Source organism: Pollicipes pollicipes, unplaced genomic scaffold, assembly GCF_011947565.3.
Source record: "Pollicipes pollicipes isolate AB1234 unplaced genomic scaffold, Ppol_2.1 Scaffold_4881;HRSCAF=5763_pilon_pilon_pilon, whole genome shotgun sequence".
Lineage (NCBI taxonomy): Eukaryota > Metazoa > Arthropoda > Thecostraca > Pollicipedomorpha > Pollicipedidae > Pollicipes > Pollicipes pollicipes.
In genome coordinates this window covers 12,861,351-12,879,334 of record NW_023596576.1, presented here as the reverse complement: position 1 = coordinate 12,879,334, position 17,984 = coordinate 12,861,351, and the positions used below count along the sequence as shown (strand labels likewise).

At 49.4% G+C, this 17,984-nt stretch overlaps 1 protein-coding gene across 1 annotated transcript in view; it reads right to left on the bottom strand.

Annotated features, from left to right (window-relative positions):
- LOC119099999 (degenerin unc-8) overlaps nt 1-17,984 on the bottom strand; it is a 32,389-nt gene that overhangs the window by 13,961 nt on the left and 444 nt on the right. Inside the window, exons 2-9 of the mRNA XM_037223118.1 lie at nt 16,902-17,160; nt 16,268-16,403; nt 12,842-12,884; nt 4,638-4,762; nt 2,242-2,322; nt 1,693-1,761; nt 860-1,089; nt 348-402 (exon numbers count right to left, since the gene is read on the bottom strand). Coding sequence (XP_037079013.1) covers nt 348-402; nt 860-1,089; nt 1,693-1,761; nt 2,242-2,322; nt 4,638-4,762; nt 12,842-12,884; nt 16,268-16,403; nt 16,902-17,160 — 998 coding nt within the window. The remainder of the gene's footprint in view (nt 1-347; nt 403-859; nt 1,090-1,692; nt 1,762-2,241; nt 2,323-4,637; nt 4,763-12,841; nt 12,885-16,267; nt 16,404-16,901; nt 17,161-17,984) is intronic.

Below are 17,984 nucleotides of genomic sequence, written 5' to 3'. Positions count from 1 at the left end.
AGGATCTCAGGCAGGGGATTATGGTGAAAAGTGGGGACTTGTGGATTAATGTACCGGGGCTTATGTACCTGTGCTCGTAATTGCTCGTAATGGGAAACACAGGAATCAGTTACCTCCATCTTTGCAATGTGAGCTCTTTGAGTCGTCTAGGTGGTGATGGATCCTGATTCTACAGCCATGGCACATCGCTGGCAGAAGTGCACAAGGAAAATCTACGTACAGACGTGCGACTACCAAACTGCCTGGTCCACCTACAACTTCCCTTCAAGCGCTACATTCTCCAGATTGACAATGACAAGTGCATTAGCTAGAATGTGAATAAACACGAGGGCTCTCAACCATCCTACCGCCTTCGATGCCGTTCTTGAACATCCAGGGCTGCATCATATCCCCACCATAGTTCTGCGAAGCAAAGACACAACAGTCCTGTTTTATGACCAGTATGAGAGCGTATTCCACCCGACATTTCCCCGAGCGCTACCATCGACGCAACATGGGCCGAGCCGTCGCCATGAACATGAAAACTGCGCATGTACGTGATGTCTACGGCCCACCCACCTGAGCGGCGTCCACAGACGGGTGTGCGGCCCACCCATCTGAGCGGCGCTCACAGACGGGTGTGCGGCCCACCCATCTGAGCGGCGTCCACAGACGGTGTGCGGCCCACCCATCTGAGCGGCGCCCACAGACAGGTGTGCGGCCCACCCATCTGAGCGGCGTCCACAGACAGGATGTGCGGCCCACCCATCTGGGCGGCGTCCACAGTCAGGATGTGCGGCCCACCCATCTGGGCGGCGTCCACAGTCAGGATGTGCGGTCCAGCCCACCCGGGCGGTGTCTGTAGTGTGCGCGTGCCCACCTGAGCCCTGCCCGGAGCCTCCCTGCGCCGCCTGGCGGCGGTCCTCGGACGGTGCTCCGGCGGCGCCGACTGCAGCCGCCGGCCGGTCAGCCGCGCCCGGCCGGTGGAGCCCGGAGGCCGAGCGGCGCCGCCGCTCCCACCGGACGGTCTGGGCGAGGTACTCCTGCCACCCCGTGGAGGACCAGTGGTCCGCACCTGGCGCCGTCGTCTGACGGACCCGCCAGCCGCTTCTGTAGGAGCGGAGCCGAGAACGCACTGGAGTCACTTCAAATCACATTTCCATTTGTGTACCACGCTAGAGAAATGAACACACGTGACCTCCATTCGAAATAATTGTAGCCCCCTTGGGCACCAAGAAGGAAAAGGAATAGCACGCCTCCAAATAATATTCCGAAAATATTGGAGCAAGACGTAAACAGGCAAAGTGGGGAACAGTCATTCTCCACATCATGTTCATGTCACGGGATACATTCCTTAGACAATACTCTTTCAGTGGCGGGGAGAGCACGTGCACGGAAATATCACTTTCACCTTTGTAAAACGACATGTGCACTTTCCCGCTAAAAATGGACCACGACGTGGCAGTTCGTAAAGCGTCGTGAGCACCGCAGGCAATATTGAAATCGACGGCGCCAATATAACTCATCATCATGCAAAGCGGCGATGTCGAATGCCAGCGCAAGCACACCTAAGCGGAAACGCCGCTTCCGCTTGCCCAGAAGAACGCGAAAACATTCCCACTCGCTAGGATTTCTCCAACCGCATCACACTCTAGCGGACAATGCGCTGTCGGCGCCGCATACGGCTGGCGGGCGGCGCCATCCGACACGTACCGGTCACGGCCTCGGTGACGTCATCAGCGGTTTGGCCCGTCGCGCCAATCGATTCCGTCGAGTCGGCACCTCAGGAAGACAGTTCAGAATAAGCTGCACAGTACGGTGCGCTGCGACTGCTGCACATTCTGGCATTGTCGTAATGTGAAGACATGCCTCCTCGAAGAAAACTCGAACAACCACAATACAAAGTAGAATCGCTTGATGCCTGAGTAAAGACTGCGGGTAAAGACAACAAGCTTTGAAGTGCCAAGCGGTCTGTGTAGGAATGAATTATGAAAGAACTGGTGGTCGAGCATCGGCCATCCAGTGTCTTCGCCATTGTTTTTCAACGTTTGTCAAGCCCGACCATACATGAGCGCCCGGTGTATACGCAGTTGCAAATGTAGCGCGCTGTCTGGTTCACTGGCGCCTCGGAGCATGAGAGGCGCCCCACGTGCTGTCCGAGCACACGCGTCTAAGCCTGTGGCCGGCTGTCGCCCTGCACTGTGCGCCAGAGATAGAGTGGGAGGGACGGGCTGTGCCCCTGGTGCTCGCGTCTGTAGATACCTTCCTTCTTGCCGACTCCCGGCTGTGTGGACACCTCGTAGAAGGTGGGCTCTGCTGATTCGGCGGCGCCATCAGCTTCGTCTGGGGGCAAGAGGTTTTCTTTATCCGCGAAAAATGCCGACCGCAAAACAAACGTCATACGCACGAGACATGACAAGCAGCGACTCGCGCGCCTGCGAACGCTCGCGCCGCTTCGCTGGGCAACAGATTAACTCGTGCCAACAATGCCCCCAGCCACGGCTGCTCTACCGGCGGCTGAGAAGCCGATGCTGCCCGAAACCGGGCACAACTTCGGGTTGCAATTTATTCACGGAGCATTTCTTCCCGCACAAAGCTTCGTATAAGATGATGGTGGTAAAACACGCCTGGTGCTGTGTACGCTAACTTTCGTATCGCAAACCCTCGCACGATAATTTTGACGCACACATATTTGTATCGGTGCAATTTCATGTTCGGAAATCTTCGTAATCGGCAAACTTTGCATACACAAGTTTTCGCACCGCTTTTTGAACGTCGTTCTTCAAATGCTTTTTGTATCGGTAGGTGTGATTACTTGCACCGCATTTATTCGTACACGACTTTGTTCACATCGCATTCCTAGCATACGACGTCCTTATGAAATATGCCGCGTTGAGAGCAGAAACATTGCCAATTGATGAACGCTTTCTTTTTGGACAAAGTTCAGTGCCCAGGAGCGTCGCGATGATGCGTTGCTTCGGCGCGACTCTTCTCTCCAGGAGAACGTTCGTGAGTCGTGCGTGCTGCACACATGCCAACATGGCTTCTTTGCTTCTTGCATTAGTTAGTGTGGCAACCTCATCTGAGGAAGTCGCTCCAGATTCGATGACGGATTTTGTGAAGATCCCAATCGGCTTAAAAGAAATTTCCCACATTTATATGGGGTTTTGAACCGAAATAGCCATCATGAAGACCTTTCAGTGCTGGTCACAATCCTGCGCTTCTTAAGTCTTGCAGCCCTTGTAGTGTATGAGCTAAACGCCCGCGAAAATGGAGAAGGGTATATCGGGTAGTGCTTCAAGGTCGCCTTGGCATTTGCAACATCATGATAACGTCATTCAAATCCTGTCATTACCGAAGCCATTCAAGGTCTAAAAAATATGATTCCCGAGGAGTTCATATCTGGCATTCGTGGGCGCAATTTCCAGATAAAACAGCTGTCAACTGCCTCTCCGTGTTGTGCGAGGTGCGACGACGTATTCAAACCATGGCGTATTTAGGAGAAAATTGACTAAACAGGGAATTGTGTTGTTTAGAGCAGTATTTTCCACCTAAAAGGTATGCCAATAGTTATGTAATGATACATCATCAATATATCAATACTTAAGATAATTATGACCGAGTTGCTTCATCATGTTTCATGATTGCTTCAATATCATCAGTTGTAAAACATTCCCTTTAAGTCATCGATGGAACAACAATTTAGACATCCTGGAGCGCTGATATCTACTATTCAGAATATCTCAAACAATTTAGCACAAAGCTGGGACATTGACCACACAAAAGCAACCCCAAAACACTACTCGAACCAAAGCCGTTGTATTGCATGGCGCGTTTGGGCCGCGTGTCATCCGCTAGTGTGCCATGGAAGCTGAATGCACCACAGGTGGTCCCCATGTCCTGCTGTGAGCCATTAGCAGATAGGATGCGGTCCAGGCGACGGTAGACGCCCCATTTCCCGGCCTGCGGATTCGGAATCAGTCTACGCTGCGTAAGCAAAATCCCAGCGAAAGAGGAAAGAGAGTGCGTGCTGAAATGTGCTATGTGTATTAATGTTAAGTCTTACAGCTATTAAAAATAGAGTAATCAAGATGGAGCACATTTTTACCCTTTAAAACCTCCTAAGTTGAAAACCAGACAGAGAGAGAGAGGGAGAGAGAGAGAGAGAGAGAGAGAGAGAGAGAGAGAGAGAGAGAGAGAGAGAGAGAGAGAGAGAGAGAGAGAGAGAGAGAGAGAGAGAGAGAGAGAGAGTGAGAGAGAGAGAGAGAGAGGGGAGAGGGAGAGATAGGGAGAGAGAGAGAGAGAGGGGGGGGGGGGGGCAGAGATTGCGCTCCAAGGTTTTATCCTAGGGCCCTGTGCACGAATGCGAAGCGCCCAATAATCAGGCAAGGAGCCCCTCTCTATCCATCTGGTTTACCTGGAGTCCAGTGCTGCTGGAACCCGACGATGCTACTTGAGGCTGCGCTGCGAGGTTTTATCTTAAAACCTTGTATGTGAATGTAGAGCGCCTAATAATAGGCGCTTTAGGAAACCTTTAGTTTGTAAGGAAAGCTTTCCACCACGCGGAAGGCAGTACATGGAAAGAAAATAACCATAATATCATAGGGAAGACATTTTTATGAACCATGGGCTGATGGCATGACATGACATGACGGTACCTGGAGCCTGACTCGTGTGTTCTCCTTCCTCTGAATCCTCTCCATCCGGCGATTCATACTCGTACTCATGGTTTTCTGCATAGTCCCAGTAGTCTTCCCCCACCAAGTCGTAATCATCTTCCGTTCTGAGGACAGACGTTTACGCTGTTAGCGGCACAGCCCTTAACAGCAGCACGTGTCGGCCCGCACGTGAAGGTGGAGAATTAGCCTCCGAGGCTGGCAGAGCCATACAGAAGGCAGAGAGGAGTCGCACGGATCCGTAGCGCTCGTTGGCAAGTGCAGGCCTCGGACGTAGGGTAAAGCAGGAAACTGGAATGATCATAGGGTGCGCGCTTATTTGTTGCTCGGTGCTCTAAGTCACATGGCAACATCAGGAGGCTGCACCTTAGTCAACATTTGTACTTCTCCAAACGTTCTGCGATCCCACAAAGGCGGGTCAGGTAGCGAGCCAATGTCGGAGCTGGGTTATCTCAGGAAGTTCTTGACGTTGATTGAGTCACATTTCCCCGATCTGCGGTATCGCCTTACGCGTCCACAGTTGTCAATCCATTGTCGAACAATGGAGCCAGCGATGCCAAGGTCACTCAACGCCCTGACACCAACCCAAGCACGCAAACGAGATGCTTCTGAACTCGTCTACTGCGCGATGTCTCAGATTGTGATTCCCAACATGGATTTCGTATCAGCCACGGGCGTCAAGCTCCACGAGCATCGGCTCACCCTAGCGCCGGATGTCTTCGTCGCACACTTTTTGTTACGAAGGACTTGACAGGGATTCTGCGTAAGAACTCGCAGAAAATTTAGCCATCTAGCGAACTGCGACATCATGTAATGGCTCTGCTTTGCTTATATTACAAGTGGAATGATATATTCACACTCAACACTCCTGGCTGGGTGTCAGGGCTGGCAACAAACCTGCCACACCATCGGGAATTTCTCGAGTCTGGGACGATGAGGACTAACGTAGCTCCACCGAGCTCGTTTGCCGTCTGGAACGGCATTGGCCTAGTCTTGAGCGTCGGATGGAAGGGCAATGGCCTAGTCTTGAGCGTTGGATGGGAAATCGTGCCCGGGTATTACCCTAGGGTTTCTCCCATGCGGTGGGCTTAAAATTAACGGCACCGGACGCGCCGAAAATAGTTTTAAAACGCACGGCAAGGGTATGACATCTGCATGTCATCCATCCGATGTTTTTCCTGCAAGTTATTCGTTTGCGTTACACCGACAAACATAAAAGTAAGTTGGTAACATCAAGGTCCCAACAAGGCCTTGGTCTCACCAGAATCTTACCCAGGGCAGGAGCGCGTCCCGGGTTTAGCGGTGGACGAAAGCAGCGCGCTTCAACACACAATGGTAGCGTTGCCTTAGCGATGGTTGTCGACACCGTTGGTGGAATTTCTGAACGTCATCCATACTTATTTCCACACAAAACTTTTGGAATCAACAAAAGACAAGAGCATTGCAACACGAAAGCTGAGCATGTCTTGGTGTCAAGTTTTTGCTTAGAAAAATAAGTTTGGGGATGTCTTGATAGCGTTCGACACTCAACTGTATTATACAATTTGTCAAATGGCCTACAAAGCTTGTTGCAAAAGTAACCGTTTGGCGCCATGCTGGTACGTGGCTGCCCGGATGCAAAAAATGAGCGCCCTATTGCGTGTTTTTATGTACATTGACACTGTTCAGGCACCACTGATCTATCAATAACCCATAACTCTCACAGTCTCCAGAGACTTTGCATCCCACTAATGGGAGGCTTTGCTTTGCTTGGCTAACTTTGCATCCCATCGATACAGCGCAACGAGGCCTCAAAAGCCTATTCTTATGTTTTTTTGCACGGGTTTGTTTCGGCGTTTCCACGGTTCAGGTCATTGCGCTGGGAATGCCAGATGCGGTATAGGCCACCCCGCCCGCAGAGTGCGTGCCGGCATCGCTCTGCCCGATGCAGGAGCGGTGCCCGATGCAGGAGCGGTGCCCGATGCAGGAGCGATGCCGCTCAGCGCTGGCCGGCGGCCGTTGCCCGGCATGTGGCACTGCTGTCACGTCCCGCTGTGGGAGACCGTCGGTGGTAACATTCTGTCTCCTTCGGGCGGCTTGCTGCCGACGGGCGACCATCGACTGGCACAGAAGCGCCCTCAGAAACAAAGAAGCGCAGGAGCGCCCTCGCTGCACGTCGCCCATTGCAGGAGCGGTGCCGTTTGGCGCGGTGGGCGGCCGTCGCCCGGCAAACGGCCGTTATGTCAAGCTGGCATTGTGAACGCAACTTTGCCACGATGGTAAACTTACCTCCGTAGGGCCCGATTCGACGTAACGTGGTCGTTGCAAGCACGATGCGCGGTTAGTTGGATCAACACGCGCTTGCCAGATCACTATCGGGGATTAGCCACTGTTTACGTGGCAAACAAACATCACTGTTTATGTGGCGTTTGTGAGTGGGATAATTTTGCCCCGCACAAGCGTGAAGTGGGGAACTAGTTGTTATACCTTGTCTTTACGAACGCGCCATTAAATGGGTTCATAAAAGCAATTGCGAGAATTGCTAGGATGAAACTTCTCGTCTCGTAGACGCGGGTCTTGCTTAATGTTTGTGAGGGTCCTGCATCCCCTTTGTTGAGTTACTTCAATGTTGGCTTGGCTGCCTCAATACTTTTGACTCAAATATGACGAAGGTGTAGTCGGAAGTTGGCTATCACACAACACACCTTCCTCGTTCCTTCCACGTAGTCACCTTTCCATGGGAGCGGGGGGGGAGGTGCGGAGAGCCACCTTGACCCCCGAGACCCAAAAGTTGTTTCCTCAAATAACTTCCACGCCTGTGAACTTCAGAATATCAGGGTAAATCACTCGATAATTGAATATTTGTTTTGCCACTAAACGCAACCCCATACGTTTCCTCTCACTCAAACGCGATATCGACGCCACTGATTCACCAGTCTTGTGGAGACTCTCTCATGACAAGTCACATTTTGCTGCTACCCGTGGTGGGCTGCAAACCAAACATTGCTTTCCTTCAGACGTGAACTTCTTTGCTGGCATGCCTCACGGGAAAACAAAATCGGGTAGCCTTTTTCCGCACAGGGGGGAGGGGGGCGTCGTTGGTTCAGCTTTCAGGTCCAGTTAAGGCACAAATTGAGAAACAATATAGAAGCGAAAATTTTGCTGGGACCGGTTTTGGATAGCACTCTGTGCTTAACAGCACTTATTGCAGCACTAGCACTTTGAGCCCACACCCAATGATTGTACTGCAAGTTCAGCGGAACCATTTTGTCTCGGGTCCATATCCAAATAGCACCCAAATACCTTATCGTTCCACACCCAGCAAAGGCGACTTCCGGCCACCAAGCACCCGGCCGACGCCATCAAGCCGGGGGCCAAATGGCTCTATCTGACCTGCCATATTCGAACATGGCAAGCGAACACACCACCACACATTTCGCCACATCACAAGTGTGGTCAGCATAACTACAGCGTTAGGTTTTAGCAGCGCCGGTTGACGTGTCTGCACGGCAATGCACGTTATCTTTGCGAGTATTTTAGGTATTGCAGTCAACCTGTTGGCAGAACGGTGACGTTCCCAAGCTGCCACTTTTCCAACTATTTTGGCGAAAAGATATCACTTGTGACCTAGAAAGAAGTCCGCACATTTGAAGGAGTATTCCACGTTTGTATGGGGTTTTGAGTTCATTTAGCTATCTTGAAGATCATCCAATGGACTTCACGACCCTGCCCGTCTTACATTCAATGCACTTGGTAACCCTACCCATCTTAAGACCTAGAAGCTTAAGTTTCTAAACTACATACCCCCAAAGATGTGCAGATTATTTCATAGAGACGATTTCTAGCTCACCCAGGCATCCGTGGCGTCATAATAACGCCATTCACAGTCTGCCATTCCATTAGCCACGTGGCGATCAAGGCCAAGAAAAATAAAATTGAATCGTTCAAATATGGCGTTCGTGAGCACGATTTTCAGATATAACGGCCGTTAATTGGCTCTCAAGCAATGCTGAACAGGGTACAATGACGCAATCAAGTAATGACGTCATGAAGAGCATATTAACTAGATAAAAAGTTATGTTGTCTTAAGCAGTCTTTTCATTAAAAATTATACTTATAGCTATACGTAAAGTCATTTCATTTGACGCTTGCTTCGAATATGTTCAGATGTGGAACGTTCTCTCTAAAGGAAAGCAACATCCCAACGCCACGCACCATCACAAAAGCATCTCAACGCCAGCCGTGTCTGCTCCCCGCCCCCCCCCCCCCCCTCTTCCTCTACTCGGCCACGCGGTGTTGCCAAAAGCCGTTGCCACACAACTGGCGACCAACGGCCGGTGACCGACGTGGCCAGCCAAGGCCCACCAGCCAGCCGAACGTGCGAAGAATCAATTGTGGTGGCACACCAAGTCGCTGTCGCTCGTGGGAAACCGTAGCGATGCAACAACAAAAAGCGCCCGAGTAAATCCTGTAAATCCTGTAAGTCGCCAGGATCGGCTGAGACTATCAGTGTTGTTGAGTAGGGTTACGCCTTACAGGATATTGTAACGGCGGAGTTAGATTCTTTGCACTTTGTGCATGGTCGAATGCTATCGGGTACGGCTGATTTTTTTGCTCTTTTGCGTGCTGGTATGATATCTGCTTATTAACGTTTTTATTTCATGCCGGCAGTACCGTCCGAATGGCATCCATCAACGAATCTACATCAGTCGGCTTTCTCATGTCACAGTTAATGTGTAATAAAACTGAACACCATTGTGATCAGAATTGAACAAGAAACACGCCTTTTAGATTAAGTGTGTTGCATTTTTCGGGAAAATATAACCATTGACCTGCCATAATGGGATGAACTACTTACTAAGCAACACGCTAAGTACTGCTAATCGCGGAATCTCGTTGATCCCAGACTGCTGCTGTTGTGTTTTTTGTTGTTTTTTGCTACGCTACCTTTCTTAGTTAGGAAACGTTAGGATGGTCGCATCCACCTTATCAGTAAAAAAAAACCTGAAATCAGAGCGAGGGTCAAGCTATTAAATTGTCAGTCCTGCTTTGGTCATAACTCGTGCCATTACCCTAATCCCTGTATCATGCAGATCAAAATGTAATTTGTGTTTGAAAGTTGGACTCCATGTATCAAAATGGCCGACCGCTGATGCCCCGAGTCTTGTTCTCGTTCGCCAGACATGAACAATGCGATGATCATACTATATATTGGCCTTGAGCACCGCATTGCCAATGGGATGGCAAGATTTGGTTGACGTTTGCATAGCGTCATGAATGTCGGAGTGACTTTAAAACTGTCTGCACTTTATAGTCTGCACAGGTACGCGGGCGTTCAGGCCCAAAACAAAAGGGTTTTGAACCTTAAGAAAGGTGTAATGCGAGGCTTACATTTTGACTACCACCTCGTGTGCATCTATTTTTGTTTATATCATTCCTATTGCATCCTCCCTTGTTTTCTCCCCCACCCCCTCCCCTTCCGGTTACGGTTCCTGCTCTGCAAGTCAACTGGGACGCTGCCTGGAGCAGGTACAAAGCGATGGTTCGGCGGGCCGCGCAGGACGTGCGCGCGCACAGGTCGCGACCCTGTCGACAACACCGGATCGCCGGCGAAACTGCGTCCAACGACCACATGCGAAAAAGGATGTCCGGGACAGGAACCGGGGAGCGGGGTATCCGGTGGAGATGCGGGCCATGCTGCTCGCGTTCGCGCTGCACCGGGGTCCAAGGACCGCCGCAGGACGGCCAAGAAGGGTCCATGCAGAGCAGAGCAGCAGAGTAGAGCAGAGCAAGCTAACACGATCTAACAACCTAACACTAACTGCCCCACGGGCAGGCTCAAAGTCCGAGCCCGAGCCCGAGCCAACCAGTACGGAGTGGCCACCATGGCAAAAAACAAAACCCCAGGGCCAGATATCACCGAGCGGCACGCCGACAATCGCTAACCGAGGCCCCTGAGCCAAGAAAGAGCGCATGCAAAACGGACCTGAACGTGAGCACGAATGGAAACGCACGTAACTGATGACGGAAGCCTGAGAGAAGGGGCTGGTGAAACAAAACCCGCGGAAGCGTCACATTCAAGAGAACCGCTCACGAGGACAAGCACTGACTCAGCGGGGGGCGGGATGCAGGCTCGGGCGCCCTCAGTGGACGGGGAGGCCTGTGCTCGACCACTGCAACCACCAAAATGTGAACGGAGAATCTGGGACAGTCAGCTGAGGCGTTGCAGTCTACCCTCCGTTTTCGTCTCTCTTCGCTCATGACTCGTCACCTCCCCCTCCCTCTGTCGCCTGTTGCCTCAGTCAGGGCTCGAATTGGGTGCGAAAGTTCTGTTGTGTAATTGCCAGTTTAAGGGAAACTAACCAGACAGGATGGGGTTGCCACGGGCCGGGTGAGGACAAGTACGCGCGTCGGGATCATGCGTCGGGGTCACGCGTCAGGCAGGTGACATTATAGGTAAGGTTGGGTCATTAGGTCAGAGGACAATCGCGGAGTGAAAAAGAAAAAAAACAGGACACGCACCCCGTTGTAACGCTACAAGAGCATAGCTGTGAACCTCACTAAATGATTTTCAAAATGGCTATCTCAGTTCAAACCAAACATAAATGTGGAGAACTGCGCGCTCGGGTGGAGATCAATTTACCCCCCCCCCCCCCTCTCCCAAACGTTTATCCAGCGCAACTTTCAAACGGTGAAGCATAGCCACGCCAAACATTGTGTAGCTGTAGTCAATTAAATAGCCTATATATTGGTATTAGGAAATTAGGTGTACTTTGTAAGACCACTGATCTATGGCAGGTCAAAGTCAGGCCATCGCAAAAAGCGAAGGCAATTCATAAGGGATTGTTTCTCGGATGCAGCCACGGAATGTTGGGCTAGGCCATTCATTTTTTATGTGGATTATGTCACAACCAGATTATCGATCTTTGCATTGCGACTTTTTCTATCGCCCTTTAGTTGGGTATAAAGGTCAGGTCGAGGTAAAAACCGAGGTGTATTTTTTTCCTTGAGACCCTCCTTTTCTGCGTTGCTTCTGGCGCTCATTTCTAATTTATTGAACTCTCGTAGGTCAAAGAATGCGTTAAGACAGTATTTATAGCCTTATTCCTCGGAAAAACCAGCAGATGGAGACATAGATTGGTTGAGATTTCGACAACATGCCTTTATAGAGGCAATAGCAGAAGATAATTCAAAATTGTTTGCCGATGATCCTACTCGATCTTTCTTTTTTTGTAAACAGCAAGTCACAGTTTTTACAGGACACCAACATTTAGGGGATTAAGCAAAGAGCGATTGCCGAAATATCGACCGATCTATTTCTCCATTATATTACTTTTCTCTGAGTAACAAGGCTATTACTACTGCCTTATCTAAAGAATGCGTTGTTTTAAGCTCAGCGGTCAGAGGGGGTCGTTGACGCGGAATGACCCTGATCAGCCTTTTATTTCCTCGAACATGCCGCATGACGTAGTCCTTAAAACTTCCTGAAATAAAAAATCAGCACAATCTAGCAGGTTTTTGTCACCGTGGCCTGCCCAAGGTCAAATGAGGTCACTGATGTAAATCGAACACTACTGACCTTTGCTTGGCAGAGGTTTCCAGGTTAAAGGTGTTTTCACACGGAGGTCTGAGAAAACTTCAGACACCTATCTGTAGTTTGACTTTGTCAGACCTTATTTGACCCAAAGGTCATGACCTCGACCTCGAAATTTGACACAAGTGAGTTGACATGCAAGCCTGTACATCGTATAAATTTGGTGCTTCTAACTTTCTAAGCATTGAATTTCTACGGGGATCACATTACACCCCACGCCAGAGCGGTTTCGTATTTAACCGGCCACCAGGAGTGTTAATGGATGGCTGTCGACAGCTCGCCATCAGAACAATGGAACTCATACGCGTTGTCAAGGCAACTGGCGGCATGTTACGCTTGTACGCATACGCATCGACAGTTCGCCACCAGAACAATGGAACCCATACACGTTGTCAAGGCAGCTGGCGGCATGTTACGCGTGTACGCATGTTACGCATGCGCAGGATCGACCAGATTCACTGCTTTTCAGAAATGTCACTAATTCAGAATAAGCACTCAGTGCTGTCAGGCAAGTTTTGTTGGAAGGCGGGGGCATTGTCTTAGCGCGGTAGCTTTTGACATCTACTCTCGGATATTAGGTACCAGCAGAGGTCAGAAGTGGATGATGACTTACGAGTAAAAGCCGTTGAATTCGTCTTGATATGCCGCACAATCAACTGAAAAGAAAAAAAGTTGTCAAAATATAGCTGAAAAGGTAGTACATTACATAGACCATATGCACGGGATGTGTCATATATAAACGAACCACACACATACACAAACACACCATGCCCGCACGAGTACCCGCCCTCCCGCCCGCACACACACGCGTACACACGACCGCACGTTCACCCGCACACACACAAGTACACACGCTCGCACACCCGCCCGCACACACACACGTACACACGCCCGCACGCCCACCCGCACATACACACGCCCACACGCACGCACACACGCAGATGTATATATATATATATATATATATATATATATATATATTTCTCAATCTCGGCTTACCGTCCCATGGCACTGCTATGACATGATTGAGGGAACGATGACTTATTACGTGTTCCGCAAAAACTGCAGTCCCAACGTTTTCTTCTTACTGTGATCTTAATTCCCTGTGCTGAAGAGATCAGTTAAACGTGTCCCTATAACTTTTGCCGCACATAACATACGAGACCGCAAACACTTAATACACATTAAAAATTATCATGCGGCGAATTAAGCACGAAATCCAGGCTTGGTCCTATACCCTGCCTCCCCGAGATCCATGAGTGTACTGTACCGATCGGGATGGCCAAGGTCTTAAGCGTAAGCTGTTGGCTTACAACTCATCTCGTTTTTATGACCGGGTACAGAGTAGAATAAATCTGATGTTTTCCGTCGTTGAAGTCTTTGTAAGCTACGTCGCCGATCCTTTGGGCTTATCTCTGTTCGGCGCTCGGTGTCAGCTGTGCAGGCCCGCACCTTGGCGCCCCTGCACAGGGTTTGTACGAGGTGCTGATTTGCCCTTTTTAAGCAAGCGTAGCCGGTGACATATGGTCTGCAGATACTCGCGCTATGTCCGAATTATTTCTTTTATTTCAAAAAGTTGGGGCGCCTTGTTGGATACATTCTGAGCTATGAAATAAGTGGGAGCGACCTCACACTAGAAGGAAACCCAACACGGCGTTTCCTGTGCTTAAAGCTGTGCGCCAGTCTCTTTTAAGTTTGAATGTTAAGTGGCCTATAAAGTCCCTTCTTTTCTTATTTAAATTGTTCAGTGCGTTAGAGAGGAATATTATTGACATAAATAAGACAGCAGTATTAGCCTTATTCGTTGGAGAAAAGCCAGGAGAATGGAAATATGGCTGGGTTAATATTTCGGCAGCATGTCTTTACCGAAACAATAGCAGAAGTGTCTATTATATTGTCTTTTGCTATTGTTTCGATAGATATCACAAAATATATCTACAAATATGCATATATCTTATATAGTGTTAACTAGGCTGACTGGCAGCGCGGGGTGAATGGTTTTCGCCGTATATATATATATATATATATATATATATATATATACATATATATATATATATATATATATATATATATGCAATGTATAAGTGTTGTATATCTGTCCTATAAGTCTTATGCTATTGTTTCGATAAAAGCACGTTGTCGAAATATCAACCCGACTATACTTCCATATATAGATATAGATATAGATATATATATATATATATATATAGAGAGAGAGAGAGAGAGAGAGAGAGAGAGAGAGGAGAGAGAGGAGAGAGAGAGAGAGAGAGAGAGAGAGAGAGAGAGGGAGAGGGAGAGGGAGAGAGAGAAAGAAAGAGAGAGAGAGAGAGAGAGGAGAGAGAGAGAGAGAGAGAGAGAGAGAGAGAGAGAGAGAGAGAGAGAGGAGAAGAGAGATATATATATATATATATATACATATATATGCATATATATATATATATATATATATATATATATATATATATACATGGTTGATATGTATTTCGGCAGAGCCACAACGGGTGGAGGCGCGAATCCAATTCAAAACGTCGATCAACGCACTATTTGTGTCGCATGAGGCCAGAAAAGCTTGTGCGAAGCACGGTGGCGCCAGTAATCGTCGCAAAGACGGGAATGCGGGCGTTTAAAAAACGGTGCTGAATACAATACGCTGTCGCCAAAACTGTTACCATCATAGTATCGAAATTACACTATCACATACACCGATTCCTTGCACATGTTTGCCACCTGTTTGTTCGGTATTCTGTGCACCGTCCCGCCCAAAGGTCAGCAAGACCCCAACGGTTTGCAATTCCACATTTTTGTGCAGTCAGAATGCCACCGGTTGATTGCTTCGTTTCCGGCGGCGAGTATTTTAACTGAGTGACGAAACCAAATCGCACGCGCCGTGTGACGCCAGCGTCCGGCAGCTGCCATTCTTTTTTTATTCATTCATTCGTTGCGGCGAAAAGGTGAACTACAGAGACAATCAAATGCTCTGTTATGTTGTCATGTTGCGATGAATGCAATGCAATGAATGTTGCGATTACCGAATGATTTTCGTTAGGGTGTAAAGAATGCTAGCCAGGGCTTGGATCGGCCAGGAAATCCTATGAATGATGTTGGATGCGTCTAGTAACAACGCAAACGCAAATCTTCCATAGCGCATAACACATCTTCACATGCGTCTTCACGGAGTCAGCTCCGTCGTTCAGGGAGCAGGCTTGCATGCACCCCTTAATCATATTTTTGTATCCATGGAAAATAAATGAATGGTTACGGGGGCTTAACCGCCCACCCTGGATCTCGAGAACCACTCGACCGATTTAATCTCAGAAAACGACATCCGGTTGCGTGCGGTACGGGCTGCATTTCCGGAAGCAATTTTTTTTACTCGGGTGGATGCAAAAAGCAAAAGAGGGAAGACCAACACCTTAGTTCTGATATTTCGGGACGTTTTTTGACCGACGTTTTACATTTTGTCCTATTCGTTCCTTTTAGTTTATTGTAATACTTGATTATTCATGTGTTCATTTGATTTATTGCATCATAGTATGCACATTACGATACCATTATCTATCATCCGCCAGATGATGGATTCGTATTTCATAGTCTGTGCCATGGATTTCGTCCAAACCAAATAAATGGCGCGCCTAGGCGTTCCAGGAAGGGTTTTGGGAAAAATAAATTAGGAAAAGATGAGTTTTTGAGCTTTTCCAGTTTGTTTTCGTTATTCTGGTTTCAGATAGTTAGTGCGGACACGAAGTAACTGCAGCTTTTGCATTTATGTCGTAGTGTGTTGAAGGACGCGGGGGCGTTGGGTCACCTTCTTGAACGCTGGAAGTGGCCTTTTGCGAAGTGGATTGCTGGACAGTAACATGTTGCGGGCGCCCTATTCACCAAGAAACCAGTGTAGTCTGACCCTCTACTTTGACTAATTTCTAAAGATGTTCCTGTCATTACATTTTGCTCGTCTGTCATTACAGCTCTGCCGTAATAATATCGCCGCAACGCCTGAGTCTGGTACAAGCACACTGGGGAGGGTCGTTGGTCTTACGGCGTTGCGAAGTTATCTCCCTCTCAATGTCCGCAATTTCCCGGTATTTTTCCAAGGTCTTCATTTTGTCTACGCTGAGTATGTTAAAGTTGCATATTGTGATAGCTGGAAACGTGGGCTCGGTTTCCTCTAGCACCTGGAACGCAGAGGCATGCCATCAGAGAAGCATATTTCCTCACAATAATCTTAATTCAGCGTAGGCTCCACACGGCTGCGAAGTGAATCTTATCCGTACGTGATTAATAAATCCTACTTTAAGGTCATTTAGGCTGAGTTCACCCAGCCGCAGCCATGCATCGTAAGTGACACTGTTGCGTGGGTTACTACGTGCAGTGGGTAACTGAGACGAATGTTGAGCAGCCATCAAACTGCGACAAAGTGGTCATCAGCCGTGATGTTTGAAAAGCTCCTCCCCTAGTGAAGCCCCTGCTGAAGCATGCAACTTGAAACGTTCCGTCCAACGCGTCGCCGCGTGAGCTATGCGTTTAGACTGGCCAACTGACCGCCATGAATAGCCAACGCTTCGCGACGAGCCGGGCCGATGAGCAGCATCTTCCAACACATACCGCATTCGTCAACAGTTCACGTTCGCGTTTGGTTCGGCGTCCGGTTCGCAGCGCGGGCAGACACCCACCTCGATGGTGACCTTCTTGGGGTAGCCGAGGAACTCGGTGAGGGTGCCGTGCACCTGGTAGCCGAGCCCGCCAAGAGCGAGCAGCACCATCAGCATCCAGCCCAGCTTGCGACAGAGGCCGTCGTGGCGCACAATGTGCGGCACGCCGTGCGCGGAGCACCGGTCCAGGAAGAAGCGTCGCGTCAGCCAGTAGGACGTGGCGTGCCGCTGCTCTGGCGTCGGGTCATTGACGGGGCCCTCGCCCAGGTCCTGCACGCGCCTGCCGACACCGGCCGCGAGTGAGGCCAGGTCGGCGCTGGCGCACAATCGCGGGATGCGCTGTTGTTGCGTAGTCGTGCATGGATCCAACTAGCTTAGGTGCCAACCAGCTTACCCTCGGTGAAACCCGGTGAAATCCCTTGCAAGCATGCAAACCATTTGGACTGCATTTATAAAGGGATAACAAGTATCGTCATGAATGGAGGCAAATAAACCCGGTATTTCAATTTGTATCGTCACCTTGTCTTTCCGCGGGGCCTCTCAGCCAAGCTGCCTTAGTTTCTCAGTAGTTTCGACTGTCCCGCTACCTGTTTAACCGACGTGTGCGCTTTATGATCTTGTTAGAGGTCTAAAGGCAACCTTTCCCGCACGCGCCACGCGCACACCCTGTACCGCAACCGCCCGCAGATTGATTCTGGAAAGCCGGCTCGTCCGCCCATGCCTGCGCAAAACTACGCCCCGTGTCGCCGATCGCTTAACCTGCCGACGTATCAAAAGAAGGAGACGACAGGCAAGTACCTAACGCAAATGATAAATGGAAAAGGGTGACACATTGGCCTTTGGCTGACGACCGGCCTAAAGAGAGAAGTGAATAAGTGACGCGGGAGGCAAAAAGACTAACAAATAGAACAGCGGGAAGTAAATAGAATAGGAAATATAGTATCTATCATTGCTAGACAGATAGATATAATAATTTCATCGATGCACTGGGGTGTCTCTACTCTTGAAAACAAAGCAAATGTTTAGCGCAGAATTAAGGTATCTGAAGCCCCTCGAGAGTAGCTGCACAGATGGCACACCATTTCCTCCAAAGACAGCTGTTGG